At 40.4% G+C, this 26,235-nt stretch overlaps 1 protein-coding gene across 3 annotated transcripts in view; it reads left to right on the top strand.

Moving 5' to 3' along the window:
• The window catches only part of C6H18orf63 (chromosome 6 C18orf63 homolog), a 570,510-nt gene that overhangs the window by 485,695 nt on the left and 58,580 nt on the right, over positions 1-26,235 (top strand). For all 3 annotated transcript variants that reach the window (XM_077270092.1, XM_077270091.1, XM_077270093.1), the window contains 3 exons: positions 10,575-10,671; positions 11,035-11,120; positions 24,216-24,399. In XM_077270092.1, coding sequence (XP_077126207.1) covers positions 10,575-10,671; positions 11,035-11,120; positions 24,216-24,399 — 367 coding nt within the window. The remainder of the gene's footprint in view (positions 1-10,574; positions 10,672-11,034; positions 11,121-24,215; positions 24,400-26,235) is intronic.

Here is a 26,235-nt window from a genome sequence, read left to right as displayed (position 1 = left end):
AAGCCCTTCTTGCTGCATTTGAAAACGAAGCAGACCTTGCCGCCAGTCTCACCAAGTCTATAGATGTGTCTGCTAGGAACGCAGCTGCTCCTTTCATTATTGAGACTGAGTCCAATATTGTTTCTCTTGGGGATTTATGCTTTAGTTGTGACTCTAGGTGATCTAGCCACACCATTGGTGCTCTGGCGGTACATGTGGCAGCTATGGCTGGTTTTAACCCCCCTCCGGAAGCCTTCCACCCTTTAAGAATACTTCCACCTTTTTGTCCATGGGGTCCTTCACGGTCCCCATGTCTTCAAAAGGCAAGGCAAATTTTTTAGAGGCTTTTGCAATGGCAACATCTAACTTTGGCGCCATTCCCCAAAAAGAGCAAGCAGGGTCGTCAAATGGGTATTTCCTCTTTGAAGTTAAAAGGACTTTTTTATCTGGCCTCTTCCATTCCTTTTTTATTAAAGCTTGTATTTTGTCATTTAATGGGAACGCTCTTTGTTACCTTTGTTCTAGGCCGCTAAACATAAAATCTTGCGCCGAGGGAGGATACCGGTTCCCAAGGGGGATACCAGTTCTGGCGTAGGAGTTGCTTCCTCGACTTGAACCGCTGTTGGTCTTCCAGATCCACCGGAGCCTCTGCTGTGCTGGGATCCTGAACTGCGACCCTGAGAAGAGGCGTCTTGCTGCTGTTGCCGCTGTTGGTGATGGCACTGCTGCTGGCGTTTTTTTGGAGGGGACTGCAGAGTTTCCTCTGCCGGTTGCTCCTTCTCACTCATGGTGAAAAATAATCGAGCACCGGCCTCCTAGGTTAGCTGCTTTTTTTCTTCCTAAGCAGACCTGCGCACTCTGGATCTCCCAGAGATGCCTTGCGGCCAGCGCGCGCGCGTCACTTTACTGGTGCCCGGCCTCCAGGAGGGAGTGTCGGAAGCGCCGGTGTAGCCGCCGCTGCCCCTGAAGTTGCAGGGCCTCCTGTAGGTGACCGCCGCAACCACCTCCCGGGCCATGGACCGGCGGTATGACACCAGGCAGCCACCGCCACCTATTACCGGCCATTATGGATTTTAGGGAGAGGCAGACTGGATACTTGCTTCACTGCCACTCCCCCACACATGCACAGGGCCCACCGACCCCAGAATCGTGGCCTTCGGGGAGGGAGAATCCACCACATCTGAGGCAGGGCCCCCCGTTGCCTGAAACCAGCCAGATGGACCCCCGGCATCCCACGACGATCAGGTATGCTGTAGGTTCCCCATCAGGGACAGGAAACCGATTTGATGTGGGAGAGAGGTACCACCTTTTTTACCTGTAGGTTTCCTTTCCCTGAGGGTGGATCCCTCTCTCTCTGTGGTGCCATCATGGGGGAAAGAGAAAGTACTTATTTTGCCCATTGTATATACAGGGTGGGTCATTTATATGGATACATCTAAAAAAAAAGGGAATGGTTAGTGATATCAACTTCATGTTTGTAGCACATTAGTATATGGGAGGGGGAAAACTTTTCAAGATGGGTTGTGACCATGGCGGCCATTTTGAAGTTAGCCATTTTTTAATGCAACTTTATAAATGACTGACCCAGGTGTATCCATATAAATGGCCCACCCTGTATATTGTAATGCCATTAGAAATTATGAACTTTTTTAAAAGGAATCTGATGTGTGTCCTTATTTTCTGAGACCTATAAGGTCATGTTCACACGTTGCGGTTTTTACCGCGGATCCGCAGCGTTTTTGATGCTGCGGATCTGCAGCAGTTTTCCATGTGGTCTACAGTACCATGTAAACCTATGGAAAACCAAATCCACTGTGCACATGCTGCGGAAAAAACTGTGCAGAAACGCAGCTTTGTTTTTTCCGCAGCATGTCAATTCTTTGTGCGGAACTCTAGCGGTTCTGCACCCATTGACTTGCATTGAGTCGGGCACTTCCGCAGCAAAACCGCAGATGTAAAAAAGATCTGCAGTTTAGCTGAGGAGGAAACGCTGCAGTTCGAGAGGGGGGAAGAGTGTGGGCAGAGTGTGGGTGGTGACTGTGTGCGTGTGTGTGTGGGTGGGGTCTGCAAGCTCTCCGTGCCGGGTCTGCGGGCTGTACAGTTGGTCTGTGGGCTGTCCGGGGATCTGCCATCTCTCTGTGCTGGGTCTGCGGGCTGTCTGGGTGGTCTGTGCGCTGTCCAGGTGTCTGCGGGCTGTCCGGGTGGTCTGCGGGCTCTCCAGGTGGTCTGCGGCCTGTCTGGGTGGTCTGCGGTCTGTCCAGGTGGTCTGCGGGCTCTCCAGGTGGTTTGCTGGCTGTCGGGGGGTCTGCCATCTCTCTGTGCCGGGTCTGTGGGCTGTCCGGGGATCTGCTGTCTCTCCATGCTGGGTCTGCTGGCTGTCCGGGTGGTCTGCGGGCTGTCCGGGGGTCTGCCATCTATCTGTGCCGGGTCTGCGGGCTGTCCGGGTGGTCTGCTGGCTGTCTGGGGGTCTGCGGGCTGTCCAGGTGGTCTGTATGCTCTCCAGGTGGTCTGCGGCATGTCTGGGTGTTCTGCAGGCTGTCTGGGTGGTCTGCGGTCTCTCCAGGTGGTCTGCGGGCTGATCGGTGGTCTGCGGGCTGTCCGGGTGATCTGCGGGCTGTCCGGGTGGTCTGCGGGCTCTCCAGGTGGTTTGCGGGCTGTCGGGGGGTCTGCCATCTCTCTGTGCTGGGTCTGCGGGCTGTCCAGGGATCTGCTGTCTCTCCATGCTGGGTCTGCTGGCTGTCCGGGTGGTCTTCGGGCTGTCCGAGGGTCTGCCATCTCTCTGTGCCGGGTCTGAGGGCTGTCCGGGTGGTCTGCGGGCTGTCTGGGGGTCTGCGGGCTGTCCAGGTGGTCTGTATGCTCTCCAGGTGGTCTGCGGCCTGTCTGGGTGGTCTGCAGGATGTCTGGGTGGTCTGCGGGCTCTCCAGGTGGTCTGCGGGCTGTTCGGGGGTCTGCAGGCTGTCCGGGTGATCTGCGGGCTGTCCGGGTGGTCTGCGGCCTGTCCGGGTGGTCTGCAGGCTGTCCAGGTGGTCTCCGGGCTGTCCGGGTGGTCTGCGGGCTGTCCGGGTGAGAGAACGGAAAATGTACATGGTTTCAATGGAAAAAATGCATGAAAAACCGGATTCGGAGGCCGGATTCATCATTTCACATCTTCAGTTTCATACGTTTTTCGCCGGATCCGTCGCTGCACATTTTTTCGCCGGGCAGAAAAAAACTATCCTCTGTACGATTTCTCTATCCGCCGGAAACAGTTTCTTTTGACGGATCCGGCAAAAAACGGATGAAACATGAGGCCATCAAGCGCAATCCGGCGCTAATACAACTTTATGAGAAAAAAACGGATCCGCCGAAAAAAAAGCGGATCCGTTTTTTTCAAAACTCGCCAGATTATGCCTGATGTGTGAAAGTAGCCTAACTATCCATATATTTATCTACATCTATCTATCTCATTTCATCTATCTATCTACAGTATCTATCTGTCTGTCTATCTATCTATCTATCTGTCTATCTATCTGTCTGTCTATCTATGTGTGTAATAGACTGTGGGTTGGACAAGACATGACAAATCTTTTTTTTTGTTCAATAGTACATCTTTATTTAGCTTTCAAAAACGCATACAAAACCGCATCAAAAACGCATCAAAACCGCGCAAAAAACGCATCAAAACCACATCTGCGTTTTAAGCCAAGAGCTGCGGATTTAGTGCAGAAAAATCCGCAGGCAAATCTGCAATGTGTGCACATATCCTAACTTTTTTATTTTGGTTAGAAAAAAAAATAAAAAAATTTCCTTTCTTGGCGCTTCCGGAAGACAAGGATGATTTGAAGGTTGAGATAATTTGCTCAATACCAAATTTATTAGGACACTTTAATAAGAACAAAACAACGCGTTTCAGCCCACAACGGCCTTCATCAGGTATTATATGTTCTTTTAAAAATGTTTTAAAAGAATGTTATCTTTATAGACTGGTGACTCCTAATACATAGCAGGGGTGTGCCTGAATTAATTGGGATTAACACTCCACGCCAAGTGAGTCAGTGTGATCTTCAACCAATCCTGGTGTATCAAATGTTATAATGGTATAATAAAAAAATAAAAAAATATATAATAAATAAATATATATATATATATATATATATATATATATATATATATATATATATATAAAAATATACAAGACATATTATAAATTGTAAGGTTACACAGCAAATCCTTTTGAAAAGTATTTAAAAAACTATTAAATTACATATCATCTTAGCAAAATTTAAAAGTTAGATAAGTAGAAAAAAAAATAAAATAAAATAAATAAATAAATGAAAATAAATAAATAAAAAAAATATAATAAAATGAATGAATGGATTAATTAATAAATATGCAAAACATATTATAAACTGCAAAATTACACAGTGGATCCTGTGATCCTTTCCACACATTTGTAAAACAATTAAATAGCATTTTGGCAGAATTCAGAAGGGAAAAAATATGCACAATACTTATACGCACATACATACATACATATATATATATATATATACATACACATACATACATATATATACATATATACACACATATATATATATATATATATATATACACACTTTTTTTTTTGTCTTTCCTCCTTTTTCTCCCTTCCTCTCTCCCTTTTCCCCTTCATCTTTCATTTACCTCTTCTCCCTCTCCATTGTGAATCTCTATACATTTTCCACTGTTTCATTGAGGCCATCGGGATATAAGGTTTTCAATCGGAAAATCCAATAGGACTCCTTTCTATTTAATTTCTGGATTCTGTTGATTTCATTCTGTGGTATTTGCTCCACAGGGGTTACCTTTATGTCAAATTTTTGGTGATGTTTGACCAGAAGGTGTCTGGACAGACTATGTTTTAAAAAACCTTTTTTGGTGTTGTGCCTGTGGCCATTCATACGCAATCGCACTGTCTGTGTGGTGCGACCCACGTATTGAAGGCCACAAGCACAAGTGATCACATAAATGACATAGTCACTATCGCAAGTAAGATGTTGATTTATATTTATGGTTTCTCCTGTACTGCTAGATATAATATAGTTTTGTTTATGACTGATGATGTTGCAGCAGTGACACTTTTTAGATCCACATTTGAAAACTCCAAAAGGATTTTGTATAGGAGTCCCTTTTGCATTTAAAGAGGAAAGGGGTTTCCCCAAATTACTAGGAGCAATGATGTTTTTAATTTTAACTCCCCTCCGAAATGTAATACCGGGATACTTAGGTAACCATTGTTTTAAAAAAGAATCCTTTCTTAGGATGTACCAATATTTATTTAAAATCTGTCTTACTTGCACGCTCCCCTGATTAAAAGCTGTGATGAAATTGCATTCCCATCTAGTATTTTTTTCTATAGTGTTTTCATTTTTGTTTTTGCACGTCTTCATTTGTTCGATGTTTGAACTAGAAGGTTGTTTATTGTTTATGAGTTTCTTGTACAGACACTCATTTTGAGTTTTTTTCAAGTTTGTTTCATAAGCTTCTGTTATGAGTTTTTTCGGGTATTTTTTATCCAAGAACTTTTTTGTCAAAATTTTGGATTGTTCTACATAGTCTGTGTCTACCGTATTATTTTTACGGATGCGCCGATATTGACTAAACGGTATATTCTTTTTCCATTTAGAATAGTGTGCGCTCCGAAAATCCAAAAAACCATTAGAATCTGTTTTTTTAAAGTGAGTTTTGGTTATAATTTTTTCGCCTGAATGACTGATTTCTAGATCTAAATAATGGATTTTCTCTTTATTTATATTGTATGTGAAGGAAATGCCCCAATTATTCTTGTTGAGTTCCTCTACAAGTGAGATTGCTAATTCTTCAGTGCCCTTCCAAAAGATGATAAGATCATCTATATAACGCCTGTATAGCAATATGTTTTCTTTATAAGGTGTTTGGCTGAGAGGCGATGAGGACTCGAATCGCCCCATAAAGAGATTTGCGAAACTGGGCGCGACCCGAGTCCCCATCGCGGTGCCAAATTGCTGCAGGAACAGCTCACCCTGAAATTCAAAAACATTATGCTCCAATATAAATCTTAAACCTGTTGTGAGAAAATCTCTCTGGACTGGTGGCATATCTGGAATCCCAGATAGATAGTGGGCTACTGCTTCGATTCCCATATTGTGTTCTATGTTTGAATATAGAGCGTTCACATCTAGTGTAATAAAGAAATAATCTTTTTCCCAATTTAGGGAACTACATTCCTTTATAAGTTGGTTAGAATCCAGTAGAAAAGATGGTAGTTTTTTTACAAGATCCTGAAGATGTAAGTCTATATAATGGGATAACTGGCTGGTCAAAGATCCGATACCCGAGATAATGGGTCTACCTGGAGGTGCTATGGGATTTTTGTGGATCTTTGGTAAGTGGTAAAAAATTGCTGTGCTTGGATTTTTGTTTGTCAGAAAACGTTTTTCTTTTTTATTGATAATATGTTGAGAATAGGCTTTATTTATAAATAGATGGTATTCTGAATTGTATGTTTTGGCTGGATCCATATTTACTTTTTTATAATATTTTTCATTTGATAGAATATTGTAGGCTTCCTGCAAATATATTTCTCTGTCTTGAATCACCACTCCACCTCCTTTGTCTGCTTGTCTTATGACTATTTTTTTGTTATTTTTTAATTGCTTGAGAGCTTGCTGCTCTGATCTAGAAATATTGTTTTTCATATCAAAAAATCTATTTGCAGTGTTTTTCTCTTTGTTTATATATTTTTTTCTCTGTTTGACTCGGTTCGCTTTGTATTTGGGGTCAATGGAATTTTTTACACTTTTTGATGAATTTAAATTGCGAAATTCATCAGCTACTAATGTATAAAAAGTGTCCAAACTACTCCCCCTGTGATATACAGGGTTAAAGTTGGACCTCTGTTGGACTTCTTTGTGAATGCAATGGTCATTCAAATCAACAGGTTCTTTATCCGTGAGTTTATTTGTATCTACTGTTCGCTCCTGAATTGCAAAGTGACGTTTTAAAGTGAGTTTTCGAACAAATTCATTGAGATCCAAGAATAGGTCAAACTCGCTTGCTTTTTGTGTGGGGCAGTAATTTAGACCCTTTGATAAGATTTTTAGTTCTGTTGTGGTCAAATTGTGTGCTGACAGATTGAATATTTTTATCGTGTTATTTTTGTCTGAGTTTTCGTTTTCAAGAATGTTTTTGAAGCAATCTGAATGAATCATTTTGGTTTTGGTTTTTATAGATTTATTGATTCTGTGTCTGTCAATGTTTTTTTTGGTGGTTCCTTTTCCCCTAGTGCCTCGGGACCTCCTTTTCTTTTTGCTGACTGGGAGGGGGTCCGTAAAAAATAATTTGTTATGGGATTGTTTGCCCGAGTATGTAGCGGTGTTGCTGAAAGAGAGCGACTCTCTAGTCTGGGTAAAAGCACCTCCGATAATGGAGGTGGGAGAGTGGGGCATATCTCTAAAAAAGATACATGAGAACTGCCAGGTGAAGGGGATGGAGTGGTTGCTTGTAACACTGTGGTGAATATGGATGATGATTCAGTAGTTTCATGTACAGTAAGATCACTGATGTTGAGAGATATATTGGAAGCTTCGTGAATGGAGGGGAGATTTGTGATAATGTTTGAAGATGATATTTCAGGATTTTTTACCAAAATCGCAATGGGTGTTGAATTATTTAATATGGGTGAGATATCCTTGTCTAGCAGAGAAAGTGGAGAAGGGTTAATCTCCACAATTATGTTGTCCTTGATAACCTTGGATGCTCTGATAGATGTATTTGGTGTGGAAAGATTCTGTCTAGTGTGAATTGTGTCTTCCTTTTTTTTGGTGATATTGTTAATTTCCACATGGCTTTTTTTCATATTTTTGACTAGATTTTTATTTTTCGGAATGGCTCCCGCTTCTGTCGGCGCATCCGTAAAAATAATACGGTAGACACAGACTATGTAGAACAATCCAAAATTTTGACAAAAAAGTTCTTGGATAAAAAATACCCGAAAAAACTCATAACAGAAGCTTATGAAACAAACTTGAAAAAAACTCAAAATGAGTGTCTGTACAAGAAACTCATAAACAATAAACAACCTTCTAGTTCAAACATCGAACAAATGAAGACGTGCAAAAACAAAAATGAAAACACTATAGAAAAAAATACTAGATGGGAATGCAATTTCATCACAGCTTTTAATCAGGGGAGCGTGCAAGTAAGACAGATTTTAAATAAATATTGGTACATCCTAAGAAAGGATTCTTTTTTAAAACAATGGTTACCTAAGTATCCCGGTATTACATTTCGGAGGGGAGTTACAATTAAAAACATCATTGCTCTTAGTAATTTGGGGAAACCCCTTTCCTCTTTAAATACTAAAGGGACTCCTATACAAAATCCTTTTGGAGTTTTCAAATGTGGATCTAAAAAGTGTCACTGCTGCAACATCATCAGTCATAAACAAAACTATATTATATCTAGCAGTACAGGAGAAACCATAAATATAAATCAACATCTTACTTGCGATAGTGACTATGTCATTTATGTGATCACTTGTGCTTGTGGCCTTCAATACGTGGGTCGCACCACACAGACAGTGCGATTGCGTATGAATGGCCACAGGCACAACACCAAAAAAGGTTTTTAAAACATAGTCTGTCCAGACACCTTCTGGTCAAACATCACCAAAAATTTGACATAAAGGTAACCCCTGTGGAGCAAATACCACAGAATGAAATCAACAGAATCCAGAAATTAAATAGAAAGGAGTCCTATTGGATTTTCCGATTGAAAACCTTATATCCCGATGGCCTCAATGAAACAGTGGAAAATGTATAGAGATTCACAATGGAGAGGGAGAAGAGGTAAATGAAAGATGAAGGGGGAAAGGGAGAGAGGAAGGGAGAAAAAGGAGGAAAGACAAAAAAAAAAAGTGTGTATATATATATATATATATATATATATATATATATATGTGTGTATATATGTATATATATGTATGTATGTGTATGTATATATATATATATATGTATGTATGTATGTGCGTATAAGTATTGTGCATATTTTTTCCCTTCTGAATTCTGCCAAAATGCTATTTAATTGTTTTACAAATGTGTGGAAAGGATCACAGGATCCACTGTGTAATTTTGCAGTTTATAATATGTTTTGCATATTTATTAATTAATCCATTCATTCATTTTATTATATTTTTTTTATTTATTTATTTTCATTTATTTATTTATTTATTTTATTTTATTTTTTTTTTCTACTTATCTAACTTTTAAATTTTGCTAAGATGATATGTAATTTAATAGTTTTTTAAATACTTTTCAAAAGGATTTGCTGTGTAACCTTACAATTTATAATATGTCTTGTATATTTTTATATATATATATATATATATATATATATATATATATATATATATTTATTATATATTTTTTTATTTTTTTATTATACCATTATAACATTTGATACACCAGGATTGGTTGAAGATCACACTGACTCACTTGGCGTGGAGTGTTAATCCCAATTAATTCAGGCACACCCCTGCTATGTATTAGGAGTCACCAGTCTATAAAGATAACATTCTTTTAAAACATTTTTAAAAGAACATATAATACCTGATGAAGGCCGTTGTGGGCTGAAACGCGTTGTTTTGTTCTTATTAAAGTGTCCTAATAAATTTGGTATTGAGCAAATTATCTCAACCTTCAAATCATCCTTGTCTTCCGGAAGCGCCAAGAAAGGAAATTTTTTTTTTTTTTTTTTTTTTCTAACCATTGTATTCACATGCAATCCTTGGATCAAGGCTGGCATAGTTCCTGCAATAGTGCTGCATACCGGAATATTATAAGGCGTGGATCCATCATACGGATCAATTGAATATACATACAAGACATCCAAAGGGTGAGTGCAACAATATATATTTCTTGCTGTGAATATACATCTACACTTAGACTCTGCGCCCCTTGTCTCTCCTTTTATATCTCCTTTCGATATCCTTGTGAACTTTTTTATTTTTCCATTGATGGAGCCGTGCAAAGTCTTTTTTTACAGACAAAAAGGGTACCAGATAACTATCTTTTAATGTTTTTATTTTTATAATTAAAGATTCATTAATGTTATTTTTTTATTCTTAATAAAACCTTCTACATTATTTTAAACTATTTTATACTTGGTTTTTTTGTCTCAAGCTGTCCTTAACATAATATTATTTGTTCAGGCTGGGTTTCATTGGTTTACCAGTATGGCAGTGCTATAGGCCCTTCAGTAGTCTCTCAGCTATCATGGCAACATAATTGTTATGTAACACGCATTTCTTTGAATGCTGAATTTTTCCACTTTTCTGTCAGTTTTTCTGGAAATGTATAAATAGATTGGTAATTTGATGTTATCATTACCCTTATCAATGTCACCACACTCTCTGACACTACCTAGTTTGTGCTGACATTTTGCAGTCACTCTCAGTCCACTAAGATAACATGGTCGCTATTGACTGTGGTATATAAGGATATAAACGGGAGAAGTCTGAGCTATTCTTTGTATATGAATTCTCACACAACTCTACATATAGTTTAACTTATTTCTTTTGGTATTTTTCATGATAGTATGAAGATGGGCAGAGTGGTACACTTAAGTCATGATATTCCACCAGAATGTCCTTTGAAATCCTACAAAGACTTTCAAAATTACTGGAAAACATTGGTAACACTTTTCTCAGTTGTTTCTTAATTTTACATTTTATTTAATTGCAAAATGCATTTTAGTGGAAAAACCTAGATATAAAAATATCATGTAATTTTAGATATACTTTTAATTCCATTGCTTGAATAGTACACAGGACTAGTTATAATCAAGTCTTTTTTTTTTTTTTTTTTCCAAATATAGACTCATACTTTTGGATTTGTCTGCTATTGACTTGCTCTAGAAAAAAAATGCTTATACTTTACTATACATGGACAAAAATATATACTGTATATTGTTTCTAGATGTATATTGTGAACTGTATAGAAAAACTAGGTGTGCAGAGTTCAAAATCAAAATGATGACATTTTAATCTTTCCTCAGTATGGGTATGAGCTTCCATACATGTCTGAAAGTGATGTGATATACTGCAGTGTTTACTTCAAGTTTATCAGAGAGACAATATTCACGTATCCTACACTGGTCAATATTTTTGACCAAACCAGGTATCCACTGTATGGACAATTACTTTTACATTTTATAAATATATGTACACATTAAAATATAGTTGAGCAGGATCCCAATAAGCAGATTGGATGTAAAGGACGTAAGCTTTATTCTAGAGTTTCTCAACTTTACTAGTCAGAGGATCATATTCCATATTATATTACTCCCAGTTACTCTCTTCATTAGTGCTGTGAAATACAGTGCTCCCATTAGGACTAAAAGCCCTGGACGGCATCTGTCATGAGGCAAGATGAGTACATCACCTCAGGTGACTTTCTGCTGTTCTACTGAAGGAGTGGCATTTTTTTAAGTCTAGTGCACTGAAACTGCTTTGGATGTCTGAGGGCCACGACCCTTCGAGCTCCACCCACTGCTCTAGCCAGTGAGGACCATTTCATTATTTGAGATCTTCTGTGCCCTCTGGAAGTTGGAAGAGGGAAGAAGAGAGCAGGACAGAAGGGGCAGATCACAAGAGAAATGAGAGAAAGCAATCAGGGGAGGGGAAAAAACAGGGCAGATGGACAGAGAAAGAGAAAGAATAAATAGGTGCAAAAAAAGGTTTATGAAGGAAGAACAGAAAACCTGTTGGCCAAAATGAAGAGGTGAGGGACCGGAAGCACTATGCTGCATTATAGGCACTGTTAATGGGTATGGAGATATTTTTGTGGTTGGCCCTTATGCTGTGGCTAGTGTTAGTGCCATAATGAAATGGTTTCACCCAACACTAGTCACATTATAATGCCAGCCACAGTGTAAACAGGCTGCTATTTACCCGATAAATAAGCAAAATGCAAAAAGTTGATGGGATATTTAATTTAAAGGGTATCTGTGAATTCCAAAAATCTGTATCAAAGTAATTATAGTTTCAGTTTCTTTTAAGAGTTTGTGCAGTTCTTGGAGACATACCTTTAGATTCAAAATTTACTAGATAGTTTTAGAAAAAGAATTTTTTGTGCTTATGTCTAAATGAGGTGTTCAGAGCATGGTGGGCAGAGCCACGCAGTCCATTGAACCCTTCCTCCCACCGATTCTGAGTCACCCCTTAATGACAGCCAATACGTCTTTTAACTGACCTGAGATATAAGAGAATAGCATCCGCACACAGGTGACAATCCCACAGCTGTTGGCTGTACACTATAGTTCACAACTTGCTGTATCAGCCACAATCAGTGTTTGCACCATCCAAATCTGTTTAACCCATTAGATGCTGCTGTAAATAGTGACTACATCATTATATATGGTTAACAGAGTGTGGGGGCTTCCTCTTTATCCCAATTGGTGCCCTCAGATCATGATTTTGTGGTTCTGATATTTGCAATGGCAATTCACGACCAAATAGTGGTCTAAGAGTCTGACAGCTATAGTAATCTTTTCAGAAGTTAGCGGCATTTAGGTGGTAAAAAATTCACATTTTCATTTCTGTCATGCCACTTTGCATTAATTCCTGTAAAGCACCTGAAGGGTTAATAAACTACCTGATAGCAGTTTTTGATATGCCATGGGGTGCTGTTTTTAAAATGGTATCATGTTTGGGGGTTTCCCAATATATGAGACCCCTAAAGTCACTTCAAACATGGAGAAGTCGCTAAAAAAATAAATTTTGTAAATTTCCTTGAAAAAATTAAAAATTGCTGCTACATTTTTAAACCTCCTTAAATGCTGACAAAATAAAAGAACATTTTACAAATGGTGCTGATGTAAAGCCGACATGTGGGAAATGTTATTTATTAATAGTTTGCTGTGGTATGACTATCTGGATTAAAGGGATAATTATTCAAATTTTGAAAATTGTTTATTTTTCTAACATTTTTCTCAAATTTTTGATATTTTTTATAATTAAACACAAAACAAATTGACCAAAATTTACCATTATCATAAAGTATAATGTGTCTCAAAAAAACAGTATCAAAATCACTGGGATTTGTTGAAGCGTTGCAGAGTTATTACCACATAAAGTGACACTGGTCAGATTTCAAAAATTTGGCTTCGTCACTAAGGGGTTAAGTGTGCACTGGAATGCATGGCCCCTTCCACTGTGCTCCAAGCACCTCTTTGGCTTGTGAACATAAACCATCTAGCCATAGAATACGGATGAGTGCTATGCGAGGAATTATTGTATACCACTCGGCCCAGTGTTAATCTATGGGGCAGCTCACATCACCGTTTAATTTTCTCAGGCTTATTCGGCGTGCATGTGAAATCACAGCATGCTGCGATTGGCGCCGAGACTCACCAATGCAAGCCTATGGGTGCGAGAAAAAAAAAATCGAACAGCACTCATATATATACAGTATGTATTTATATTGCATAGGTAGGTAGAAGAAAAGCTGGCAATTCAGCAGCAGTGTACTGTAAAATCACTGCAGAAGCCGACAGGATAGAATAGATGGATTGCATATCATAAATACACATAGAATAGGTAGATATACATATGTCAGTGACAAATACAATTAGTGCAGTGTGTGTGCAGCTTACTGTACATGTATTTAATTAATAAAAGATTATTTTTCTGAAAAAAATGGCGTGGGGTCCCGTGTAATTTTCTTAACCAGCAGATGGAAAGCCGATGGCTGGGGGGCTATGTTGCTCTGTAGCGGTGGCAAGTGGGGTGATGGTTGGGGGGTTGATGTCACTTTGTATTATCAGGTGACATCAAGCCCCGGGGTTAGTAATGGAGAGTTGTCAATAAGACGCCCCCTTGACTAACTCCATAGTCATATTGTGCATATTGTGTAAAAACACAGACACCCAGAAGAAAGTCCTTTAATTGAAAGAATGACACAGACTCCTTTAATAATATCTTAATTAAACCATACTTACAACCTCACCCTTTTCTCCGACGCCATTGTCATCTGCAAAAGCGTTACAAAAACAAACAAACAACAATATTCCTCATCTTTCCGCAGAGATGATGATAATCCACTTGTTTCATGATGGGTCTAGCTCTGCTACATCAAGATGGCAGGCTGCAAGGTTGCATGATGCGACCATACAGCCTGTTATCTAGCAGAAATGCTCTAAATTTGTGCTCCAAAACTCATAAAGTGCTTTTTTCCTTATGAGCACTATTATGCCCAAACAGCAGTCATTTTCTCCTGTTACCCTTATGAAAAAAATATTTATTTGGGGCTAAATTAATATTTTACTTGTTTTCCAAATGCGACATGGTGTTTGCAATTTATTCCATCTAAATTTCCACTCCAGAAATCAAATAACAATTATTTTGTGTTCAGCTCTGACATGTGTCCAAACAACTGTTTTAACCACACTTGAAATATTTTCCCCTATTTGTGAGAAATTGCATACCAAATTGTGGCGTCCATTTTCTCCAATTACACCTTGTGAAAATCAAAATATTGGGACTAAAGCAACATTTAAGTAAAAAAATGATTTTTAATTCCACTTCACATAAATTTCTGTGAAGCACCTTAAAGTTTAACAAATTTCCCAACTGCAGTTTGAATATTACGTGGAGTGTGGCTTTCAGATTGGTGTCAATTTTATTGGTTTTTCAATACATAAGTCTCTCAAATTCACTTTAAAACTGAATAGGTCTTCAAAAGAAATTGGATTAGTAAATTTCTTTGAATATATAGAAAAAAAGCGCTAAATTTTAACCCTTCTAATACTGACAAATTAAAAAGACATTTGAAAAATTATGCTGATGCAAAATAGAGGTATGAGAAATGTTGAGCAGTAACTAGTGTGCATGGTTTGATTATTTAGTTTAGTGGTATAAGCACTCAAAGTTTGAAAATAGCAACTGTATCTACATTTAACATTTCTGATATTTTTATTAAAACACCACATCAATCCAAATTTACCACTAACATAAAGTTCAATATTTAACCTCTTTCTGCCATCGGACTGAATAGTACGTCCGAAGGCAGTATCCCCCGCATTGATGTGGGCTCCGGCAGTGAACCTGCATCAAAGCCAGGACATGTCAGCTGTTTTGCTCCACCCACACCTGTTAACTAGTTAAATGCCGCTGTCAAACTCTGACAGCGGCATTTACCAAGTGCTTCTGGCCATCCTACCAAAAATGCACGCACCTGTGACCCCGTCACATGATCGGGGGTCATCGGTGCGTCGGCATGACAACCAGAGGTCACCTTGAGACCTCTACAGTTGTTGATCCCGGATTGCTTTGAGCACCACCCTGTGGTCGGTGCTCATACCAAGTCTATAGAGCATAGCCTCTATGTAGCAGAGCCGATCAAGTTGTGGCAGCTTCTAGCTACCATGGAGGCTATTGAAGCATGCCAAAAGTAAAAAAAAAAATGTTTTTAAAAATATGAAAGAAATAAAAAAAAAATTAAAGTTCAAATCACCCCCTTTTTCCCCATTCAAAATAAAACAATAAAAAAAAAATCAAACCTACACATATTTGGTATAGTTGCTTTCAGAATCGCCCGATCTATCAATAAAAAAGGATTAACCTAATCGATAAATGGTGTAGCGAGAAAAAAATCAAAATACCACAATTACTTTTTTTTGGTTGCTGCGACATTGCATTAAAATGCAATAACGGGCGATCAAAAGATCATATCTGCACCAAAATGATATCATTAAAAATGTCAGCTCGGAGCGGAAAAAATAAGCCCTCACCCAACCCCAGATCATGAAAAATGAATACTCTACGAGTATTGAAAAATGCGCAATTTTTTTTTTTGCAAACTTTGGAATTTTTTTTCACCACTTAGATAAAAAAGAACCTAGACATGTAATGACCTAGATAATCATAGTGATAGGTCAGTTTTAGCATTTAGTGAACCTATCAAAAAAGCCAAACAAAAAACAAATGTGGGATTGCGCTTTTTTTGCAATTACACCGCACTTGGATTTTTTCCCCCGTTTTCTAGTTCACGACATGGTAAAACCAGTTGTGTCATTCAAAAGTACAACTTGTCTTGCCAAGACATGGCCATATTGATGGAAAAATAAAAAGTTATGGCTCTGGGAAGGAGGGGAGCGAAAAACGAAAAGGCAAAACTGAAAAAAGCTCCGGGGGTTAAGGAGTTAATAGAATAAACCTTCTCTCTGAATCAGTGGGGTAAGTAGAAGCATTCCAGAGCTACTACCGCATAAATTGACATTTCAAGTTCGGAAAATGGGACCTGGTCATTCAAGCCAAAGAAGGCTCTGTTCTTAAGGGGTTAACCCCTTCATGACCAAGCCTGTTTTGACCTTAACCCCTTCATGACCCAGCCTATTTTGACCATAATGACCTGGCCATTTTTGCATTTCTGACCAGTGTCCCTTTATGAGGTAGTAACTCAGGAACGCTTCAACGGATCTTAGCGATTCTGAGATTGTTTTTTCGTGACATATTGGGCTTCGTGTTAGTAGTAAATTTAGGTCGATAATTTTTGCGTTTATTTGTGACAAAATCAGAAATTTGGCTAAAATTTTGAAAATTTTGCAATTTTCAAATTTTGAATTTTTATTCTGTTAAACCAGAGCATTATGTCACACAAAATAGTTAATAAATAACATTACCCACATGTCTACTTTACATCAGCACAATTTTAAAACCAAAATTTTTCTTGCTAGGAAGTTACAAAGGTTAAAATTTGACCACCTATTTCTCATTTTTACAACAAAATATACAAAACCATTTTTTTTAGGGACCACCTCACATTTGAAGTTAGTTTGAGGGGTCTATATGGCTGAAAATACCCAAAAGTGACACCATTCTAAAAACTGCACCCCACAAGGTGCTCAAAACCACCTTTAAGAAGTTTAGTAACCCTTCAGGTGCTTCACAGCTGCAGAAACAACATGGAAGGAAAAAATGAACATTTACCTTTTTAGTCAAAAAAATGATCTTTTAGCAACTATTTTTTTTATTTTCCCATATGTGGGGGGGAACCACTGTTTGGGCGCATGACAGGGCTCGGAAGGGAAGGAGCGCCATTTGACTTTTTGAATGAAAAATTGGCTCCAATCTTTAGTGGACACCATGTTGCGTTTGGAGAGCCCCTGTGTGCCTAAGCATTGGAGCTCCCACACAAGTGACCTCATTTTGGAAACTAGACCCCCCAAGGAACTTATCTAGTTAAATAGTGAGCACTTTGAACCTCCAGGTGCTTCACAAATTGATCCGTAAAAATGAAAAAGTCCTTTTTTTTTCTCAAAAACATTTTTTAGCTTTAATTTTTTAATTTTTACATGGGTTAACGGATAAAATAGATCCTAAAATTTGTTGGGCAATTTCTCCTGAGTACATCGATACCTCATATGTGGTCAGAAACCACTGTTTAGGCGCACGGCAGAGCTCGAAAGGAAAGGAGCGCCATTTGACTTTTGAATGAAAAATTAGCTCCAATTGTTAGCGGACACCATGTCTCGTTTGGAGAGCCCCTGTGTGCCTAAACATTGGTGCTACGCTACAAGTGTCCCAATTTTTGAAACTAGACCTGCCAGGGAACTAATCTAGATGTGCAATGAGAACTTTGAACCCCAAAGTGCTTCACAGAAGTTTATAACACAGAGCCGTGAAAATAAAAAATAATTTTTCTTTCCTCAAAAATTTTTTTTTTAGCCCACAATTTTTTATTTTCACAAGAGTTACAGGAGAAATTGGACCCCAAAAGTTGTTGTCCAGTTTGTCCTGAGTTTGCTGATACCCCATATGTGGGGGGAACTGCTGTTTGGGCACACGTCGGGGCACGGAAGGGAAGTAGTGACGTTTTGGAATGCAGACGTTGATGGAATGGTCTGCGGGCGTCATGTTATGTTTGCAGAGCCCCTGATGTGCCTAAATAGTAGAAACCCCCCACAAGTGACCCCATTTTGGAAACTAGACCCCCCAAGGAACTTATCTAGATGTGTGGTGAGAACTTTGAACCCCCAAGTGCTTCATAGAAGTTTATATCGCAGAGCCGTGAAAAAAAAATTTTGAGGAAAGAAAAATGATTTTTTATTTAGCCCGCAATTTTTTTATTTTCATAAAGGTACCAGGACAAATTGGACCCCAAAAGTTGTTGTCCAGTTTGACCTGAGTACGCTGATACCCCATTTGTGGGGGGGAACCACTGTTTGGGCACACGTCAGGGCTCGGAAGGGAAGTAGTGACGTTTTGGAATGCAGACGTTGATGGAATGGTCTGCGGGCATCATGTTACGTTTGCAGAGCCCCTGATGTGTCTAAACAGTAGAAACCCCCCACAAGTGACCCCATTTTGGAAACTAGACCCCCAAGGAACTTATCTAGATGTGTGGTGAGCCCTTTGAGCCCCCAAGTGCTTCACAGAAATTAATAACGCAGAGTCGTGAAAATAAAAAATAATTTTTTTTCCCACAAAAATAAGTTTTCAGCCCCCATTTTTTAATTTTCCCAAGGGTAACAGGAGAAATTAGACCTCCAAAGTTGTTGTGCAATTTTTCCTGAGTATGCTTGTGCCCCATATGTTTGGGCAAACCACTGTTTTGGCACACGTCGGGGCTCGGAAGGGAGGCAGCACCATTTGACTTTTTGAACGCAAGATTGGCTGGAATCAATGGTGGTGCCACGTCGCGTTTGGAGACCCCTGATGTGCCTAAACAGTGAAAACCCCTCAATTCTAACTCCAACACTAACCCCAACACACCCCTACCCTAATCCCAACTCTAGCCATACAGTAACCCTAATCACAACCCTAACTCCAACACACCCCTAACCACAACCCTAACCCCAACACACCACTAACACCAAAACACCCCTAATCCCAACCCTAACCACAACCCTAACCCGAACACACCCCTAACCCTAATCCCAACCCTAACCATAACCCTAACCACAAGCCTAACCCTAAACCCAACACACCCCTAACCCTAATCTTAACCCTAATTCCAACCCTAACTCTAATTCCAACCCTAACCCTAAGGCTATGTGGCCACGTTGCGGATTCTTGTGAGGATTTTTCGGCACAGTTTTTGAAAAATCCGCAGGTAAAACGCACTGCATTTTACCTGCAGATTTACCGCGGATTTCCAGTGTTTTTGTGCGGATGTCACCTGCGGAATCCTATTGAGGAACTGGTGTAAAACGCTGTGGAATCCGCACAAAAAATTGACATGCTGCGGAAAATACAACGCAGCGTTTCCACGCGGTATTTTCTGCACCATGGGCACAGCGGATTTGGTTTTCCATAGGTTTACATAGTACTGTAAACATGATGGAAAACTGCTACGAATCTGCAGCGGCCAATCCGTTGCAGATCCGCAGCCAAATCCGCACCGTGTGCACATAGCATAATTCTAACCCTAATTCTAACCCTAACCCTAGTTCTAACCCTAACCCTAATTCTAACCCTAACCCTAATTCTAACCCTCGCCTTAGTTCTAATCCTAACCCTATTTCTAACCCTAACCCTAGTTCTAACCCTAATTCTAACCCTAACCTTAGTTCTAACCCTAACCTTAGTTCTAACCCTAACCCTAGTTCTAACCCTAACCCTAGTTCTAACCCTAACCCTAATTGCAACCCTAACCCTAGCCCTAACCCTAAACCTAACCCTAACCCTAGCCCTAACCCTAACCCTAGCCCGAACCCTAGTGGAAAAATAAAAATAATTACATTTTCTTTATTTTATTATTGTTCCTACCTATGGGGGTGATAAAGGGGGGTTTATTCGTTTTTTTTTATTTTGATCGCTGTGATAGAACCTATCACAGCGATCAAAATGTACCTGGAATGAATCTGCCGGCTGGCAGATTCGGCGGGCGAACTTCCCATGCGCCCGCCATTTTGGAAGATGGCGGCACCCATGGAGAAGACAGATGGATGCCAGGAGGGACACCGGAGGTCGGTAAGTATGGGGGGGACCGGAGCACAGGGGGTGGGATCAGAACATGGGGGAGTGGACAGGAGGATGGAGGGGAGCAGAGGACAGGATGGAGGACAGGGTCAGTGGATCGGTGGCGGCGGCGGGGGCAGATCGCGGTCTCCAGCCATGGCCGATGATATTGCAGCATTGACCATGGCAGGATTGTAATATTTCACCAATTTTCATTGGTGAAATATTACGATTGCTCTGATTGAAAGTGAAAGTAAAACTTCACTTTCAACAGCCAATCAGAGCGATCGTAGCCACAGGGGGGCGAAGCCACCCCCCGGGCTCAAGTACAACTCCCCCTGTCCCTGCAGGTCAGGTAAAATTACAGTTAACCCTTTCACTCGACCTGCAGTAGCGCGATCTGATCATGACGCATATGCTGCGTCAAAGGTTGGGAAGGGGTTAATGACCTGGCCATTTTTTGCATTTCTGACCAGTGTCCCTTTATGAGGTAATAACTCAGGAACGCTTCAACGGATCCTAGCGATTCTGAGGATGTTTTTTCGCAACATATTAGGCTTCATGTTAGTGGTAAATTTAGGTTGATAATTTTTGCCTTATTTGTGAAAAAAATAGAAATTTGGCAAAAATTTTGAAAATTTTGCAATTTTCAAATTTTTTATTTTTTTTTTCTGTTAAACCAGAGATTTATGTGACACAAAATAGTTAATAAATAACATTTCCCACATGTCTCCTTTACATCAGCACAATTTTGGAAACAATTTTTTTGTAAGGAAGTTATAAGGGTTAAAAATTGACCAGTGATTTCTCATTTTTACAACAAAATGTACAAAACCATTTTTTTAGGGACCACCTCACATTTGAAGTCAGTTTGAGGGGTCTATATGGATGAAAATGCCCCAAAGTGACACCATTCTGAAAACTGCACCCCTCAAGGTGCTCAAAACCACATTCAAGAAGTTTATTTACCTTTCAGGCGTTTCACAGCAGCAAAAGCAACATGGAAGGAAAAAATGAATATTTAACTCTCTAGTCACAAAAATGATCTTTTAGCAACAATTTTTTCTTTTCTTTTTCCAAGGGTAAAAAAATAAAGTGGACCCCAAAAGTTGTTGTCCAATTTGTCCAGAGTACACTGAAACCCCATATGTGGGGGAGAACCACTGTTTGGGCGCACGGCAGGGCTCGGAAGGGAAGGAGCGCCATTTGACTTTTTGAATGGAAAATTATCTCAAATCGTTAGCGGACACCATGTCACATTTGGAGAGCCCCTGTGTGCTTAAACATTGGAGCTCCCCCACAAGTGACCCCATTTTGGAAACTAGACTCCCCAAGGAACTTATCTAGATGCATACTGAGCACTTTGAACCCCCAGGTGCTTCACAAATTGATCCATAAAAATTAAAAAGTACTTATTTTTCACAAAAATTTTCATTTGGCCTTAATTTGTTTCATTTTCACTTAGGCAACAGGATAAAATGGATCTTAACATTTGTTGGGTAATTTCTCCTGAGTACGCCGATATCTTATATGTGGGGGTAAACCACTTTTTGGGCGCACGGTAGGGCTTGGAAGGGAAAGAGCGCCATTTGACTTTTTGAATGGAAAATTAGCTCCAATCGTTAGCGGACACCATGTCGTGTTTGGAGAGTCTCTGTGTGCCTAAACATTGGAGCTCCCCCACAAATGAACCCATTTTGGAAACTAGACCTCCCAAGGAACTTATCTAGATATGTGATGAGCAATTTGAACCCCCCAAGTGCTTCACAGAAGTTTATAACGCAGAGCCGTGAAAATAAAATATCATTTTTTTTCCACAAAAAATTATTTTTTAGCCCGCAATTTTTAATTTTTGCAAGGGTAACAGGAGAAATTGGACCCCAAAACTTATTGTCCGGTTAGTCCTGAGTACGATGGTACCCCATATGTGGGGGGGCCACTGTTTAGGCACACATCGGAGCTCGGAAGGGAAGTAGTGATGTTTTGAAATGCAAGCTGTGATGGACTGGTCTGCGGGCGTCATGTTATGTTTGCAGAGCCCCTGATGTGCCTAAACAGTAAAAACCCCGCACAAATGACCCCATCTTGTAAACTAGACCCTCCAAGGAACTTATCTAGATGTGTGGTGAGCACTTTTTACCCCCAAGTGCTTCACAGACGTTTATAACGCAGAGCCGTGAAAATGAAAAATCTTTTTTTTCCACAAAAAAGATTTTTTAGCCCGCAATTTTTTATTTTCACAAGGGTAACCGGAGAAATTTGACCCCAAAAGTTGTTGCCCAGTTTGTCCTTAGTACGCTGGTACCCCATATGTGATGGGAACCACTGTTTGGGCACACGTCAGGGCTCGGAAGGGAAGTAGTGACGTTTTGGAAAGCAGACTTTGATGGAATGGTCAGTGGGAAACATGTAACATTTGGAGAGCCACTGATATGCCTAAACAATGGAAATACCCGAATTCTAACTCCAACCCCAACCCCAACACACCCTTAACCCTAATCCCAACCCTAACCACAAACCTAACCCTAACCCTACCCCTAATCCCATCCCTAACTTTAGCCTCAACCCTAACTATAGCCCCAACCCTAACCCTAATTTTTGCCCCAACTATAACCCTAACTTTAGCCCAACTCACTTTAGCCCAACTCTAACCATAATGGCAAAACTGGGGCGGGAGCGGGTGATCACTGGGGTGGGGGTGTGATCACCAGGGTGGGGGGAGATCACCAGGACAGAGGACAGATCAGCAGGGCAGGGGGCAGATCAGCAGGGTGGGGGTGATCCATGGGGCAGGGGACAGATCTGCAGGGCAGGGGGCAGATCCACGGGCAGGGGGAAGATCTCCAGGGCAGGGGGCAGATCAGCGGAGCAGGGGGCAGATCGGCGGGGCAGGGGCAGATCGGCGGGGCAGATCAGCGGGGCAGGGGGCAGAACTGCGGGGCAGGGGGCAGAACTGCGGGGCAGGGGGCAGATGAGAGGGGCAGGGGTGAGATCAGCGGGACAGGAGGGAGATCAGCAGGGCGATCAGGGGGCAGGGGTGATCAGGGGGGTGATCAGTGGGGCAGGGGGTGATCGCTGGGGCAGGGGGACGATCACCAGGGGCAGGAGGGGGCTGTCAGGCTGAGGAGATGCAGCAGCAGATGGAGCCAAAAGCAGCAGCAGGGGGTGATCAGGGGTGATCACCAGGGCAGGGGGAAGGGAGCAGACAGTGGGGAGAGCGGAGGGCAGCAGAGGAGAGTACCTGTCAGCAACGATGGCGGCGGCGATGATGGCGGCAGCGATCACAGTATGCGGCGGGGCAGCAAGCAGGCACCTTGCTGTTCAGCTTCCACGGACGGCATGAAGCTAGACAGTGAGGCAGCCATGGTTTACTCCGCCCTTCCACATCTGAATGGAGAGATAGCGTCACATGGACTCTAGCTCCAATCGGATCCTGGGGGATGGTGACAAAGTGGTCACCAGAGTGATCTTAGCCATGGGGGGGCAAAGCCACCCCCCTGGGCTCATGTACAAGTCCCTCTGTTCCTGCGGGTCGGGTGAAATTTCATTTAACCCTTTAACCCGGCCCACAGGAACGCAATCCTGCCATGACGCATTCGCTGCATCACAGGTTGGATTGGCACTGACTTTCGTGACGCATACACTGTGTCACAGGTCAGGAAGGGGTTTAAAGGTATGTTCACACTGAGTATTTTTCAGGAATTTTTGAAGCGGAAAGTCTCCAAACACCACATGGAGTTAAAAAACACCAATTTTGACTGAAGAGTTCAAAAGTTTCTGCTTTGCAAACTACTGAAAAACTCAGTGTTAACATATCATAAACTACCAAAAGATAATTAAAGATAATATTTTTGTATGGACCTAAGTTTTTTGTTTTATTTTTACTTATGCTGCTACCCTCCCCAAGTACAGGATCTGGAAGATTCATGTGAGCACACTCTGCAAGCAATTTCTAATTTACTGCACTGATCATTGTAGGAGACAGAGTGGAGCTGCTTATAGCTGAGATATTGCAATTCATCAATATTGCAGGCAATACACAAATAAACCTATAGACTGTACAAATAATAATTTAGTCTACGACTAACTTAAGTTCAACCTATTTTGTAACTTAATACATTTTTTGAATGCAGATGACACATTTTGTTTTTTTAAGTAAAGTTGGATTTTAAACATTCTTTATTTTCATCTTTTTTAAATATAAAATTATAAATTGTTCACTTGGTGTCATTGTGCATGTGTGGGTTCACCTGTTCAACCTTAACTTCAGATCCAGATATCCTTTTATTTGCCTAAGAAGCCAGCCTATTCAATTTTTTCCACGAGTGGATTTAACTAGAGTTATGAATACCTTTGTTGATGACCTCAAGTCTAAAATGCCTCATCTGTGTGGCATTCAAGTAAACATGACTAATACTCCATTTTATCCAGTTAAAGAATTGTCAAGACCTCTAATACAGGTAACACAAACTGACTGGCGCATGTATAGGAGTTGCTGAATGTAGCCACAAGGGGGCACTTGAATCAAATAGAAAATACATTTCTAACCTAGGGTATGTAAACTTCTAAACACCAAAAACTTTATGTACATTAATGAAAAGAATGGAAACCATCACAAAAAAAAAACTTTTTTTATAAGAGCTTGTATTCCACATCTATAGTATTTCTACGTCAGTGACAATATGACTGGTATTCGAATGTGGTTGTGTGTGTCTGTGTGTTGGAGTATTTTCAGATGAGTCTATGAACAACCGAGAGTGTGTCTTTGAGGTGTTTTGTGTGTGTGTGCGTATGTCTGTGTGTGTCAGTGTGTCAGTCAATAGCTTTGCAACAAGTAATTCCATTACATTGAAACTGTTTCCACAAAACTATATGTGAATATACTTGACTCCTGACCTTTATATTCTTTTAACCTTAACCTCTTTCCAACATCCATTTAACATATTTGGCCCTTTGAGTGCAGGTGGCGTAGCACCCACTGCTAACAACAGCAAACTGCTGCTTAACCTCTTTAATGCTGCTGTCAATCACTGTTCATGGCATTTGCATGGCAGATACATAAAGATTTTAGGCACAACACTCTACAGGGTGGGACATTTATATGGATACACCTAGGTGGGCCATTTATAAAGTTGCATTAAAAAATGGCCTACTTGAAAATGGCTGCCATGGTCACCACCCATCTTGAAAAGTTTTCCCCCTCCCATATACTAATGTACCACAAACAGGAAGTTGATATCACCAACCATTCCCATTTTATTTAGGTGTATCCATATACATGGCCCACCCTTTGCAATTCAGCATAATGCAGGCAAAAGATATCAGATTATGATATCCCCAAAAGTTGGTAACAAATGGATTTGTAATTTTCTGCAATTTGCTTGATATTGTGGAAGACTAGGAGGTCACCAAACAGCTCCCATTCAGCTGCACTACGCTGGAATGTAGCACTGGCATGGAGTAATTTTTGGCCACATGACCTTTATTGTGGGCAAAAATACTGTCACCCCAGTCTACAGTTTCACTATCCCACTGGGGCATTGATACAATCAGACATCACCCCTCCCCTATGCATCACAATTGTGTGTGTTAATGCGTTGCCTCAACAGTCATGGGCGTGGTGTAGTCCCCAACAGCTGAACTTTATAGCAAATTGTTAAATTCACTATTTACGAGGTTACTATTTACAAGTTTTTAAAATCTGAAAGAAAAATTCAAATCATCCTATTTCCCCCAATAAAATAAATACAGACATTTAAAAAATGAAAAATATATAAAAATATTTGATATTGACATATCTGCAACAGGCTGTTTTATCAAAGTATAAAATTATTTATTCTGTGCAATGTACACTATAAGGCCCCCTTCACACATCTGTGTTTCCGGTACGTGAGGCACCTGTTTTCACACGTATCGGAGATATGTACACACACACCCATTATAACTGACGGGGCCGGGTACATGTCTGTCTTTTCACATGGACCGTGTGACGTTGTGACCCACACATAGACATGTCCGTTTTTTTCCGGCAACACAAATGATATACATGTGACATCCATCTGCCGACCACGTGACACATACCAGCATACAATGCAGAATGGAAATTACAGATTTTTATATTTTAAAGATGTGCAAAGATAGAGATCAATAGTTAGATGAGGTAAATAGATAATAGATAGATAAATAGATATGTGTGAGATATATAATTAGTGCCTTGCATATGTAGCTTACTGTATATGTATTAACCTAATAAATAAGATAAAAAAGGTAAAGGAAAAGCAGACAGCTGTAAGCTG

The sequence above is a fragment of the Ranitomeya variabilis genome, chromosome 6 (genome assembly GCF_051348905.1).
Source record: "Ranitomeya variabilis isolate aRanVar5 chromosome 6, aRanVar5.hap1, whole genome shotgun sequence".
Lineage (NCBI taxonomy): Eukaryota > Metazoa > Chordata > Amphibia > Anura > Dendrobatidae > Ranitomeya > Ranitomeya variabilis.
Note: the sequence above shows the minus strand (reverse complement) of the source record. Positions and strands in the feature narration are given on the sequence as shown.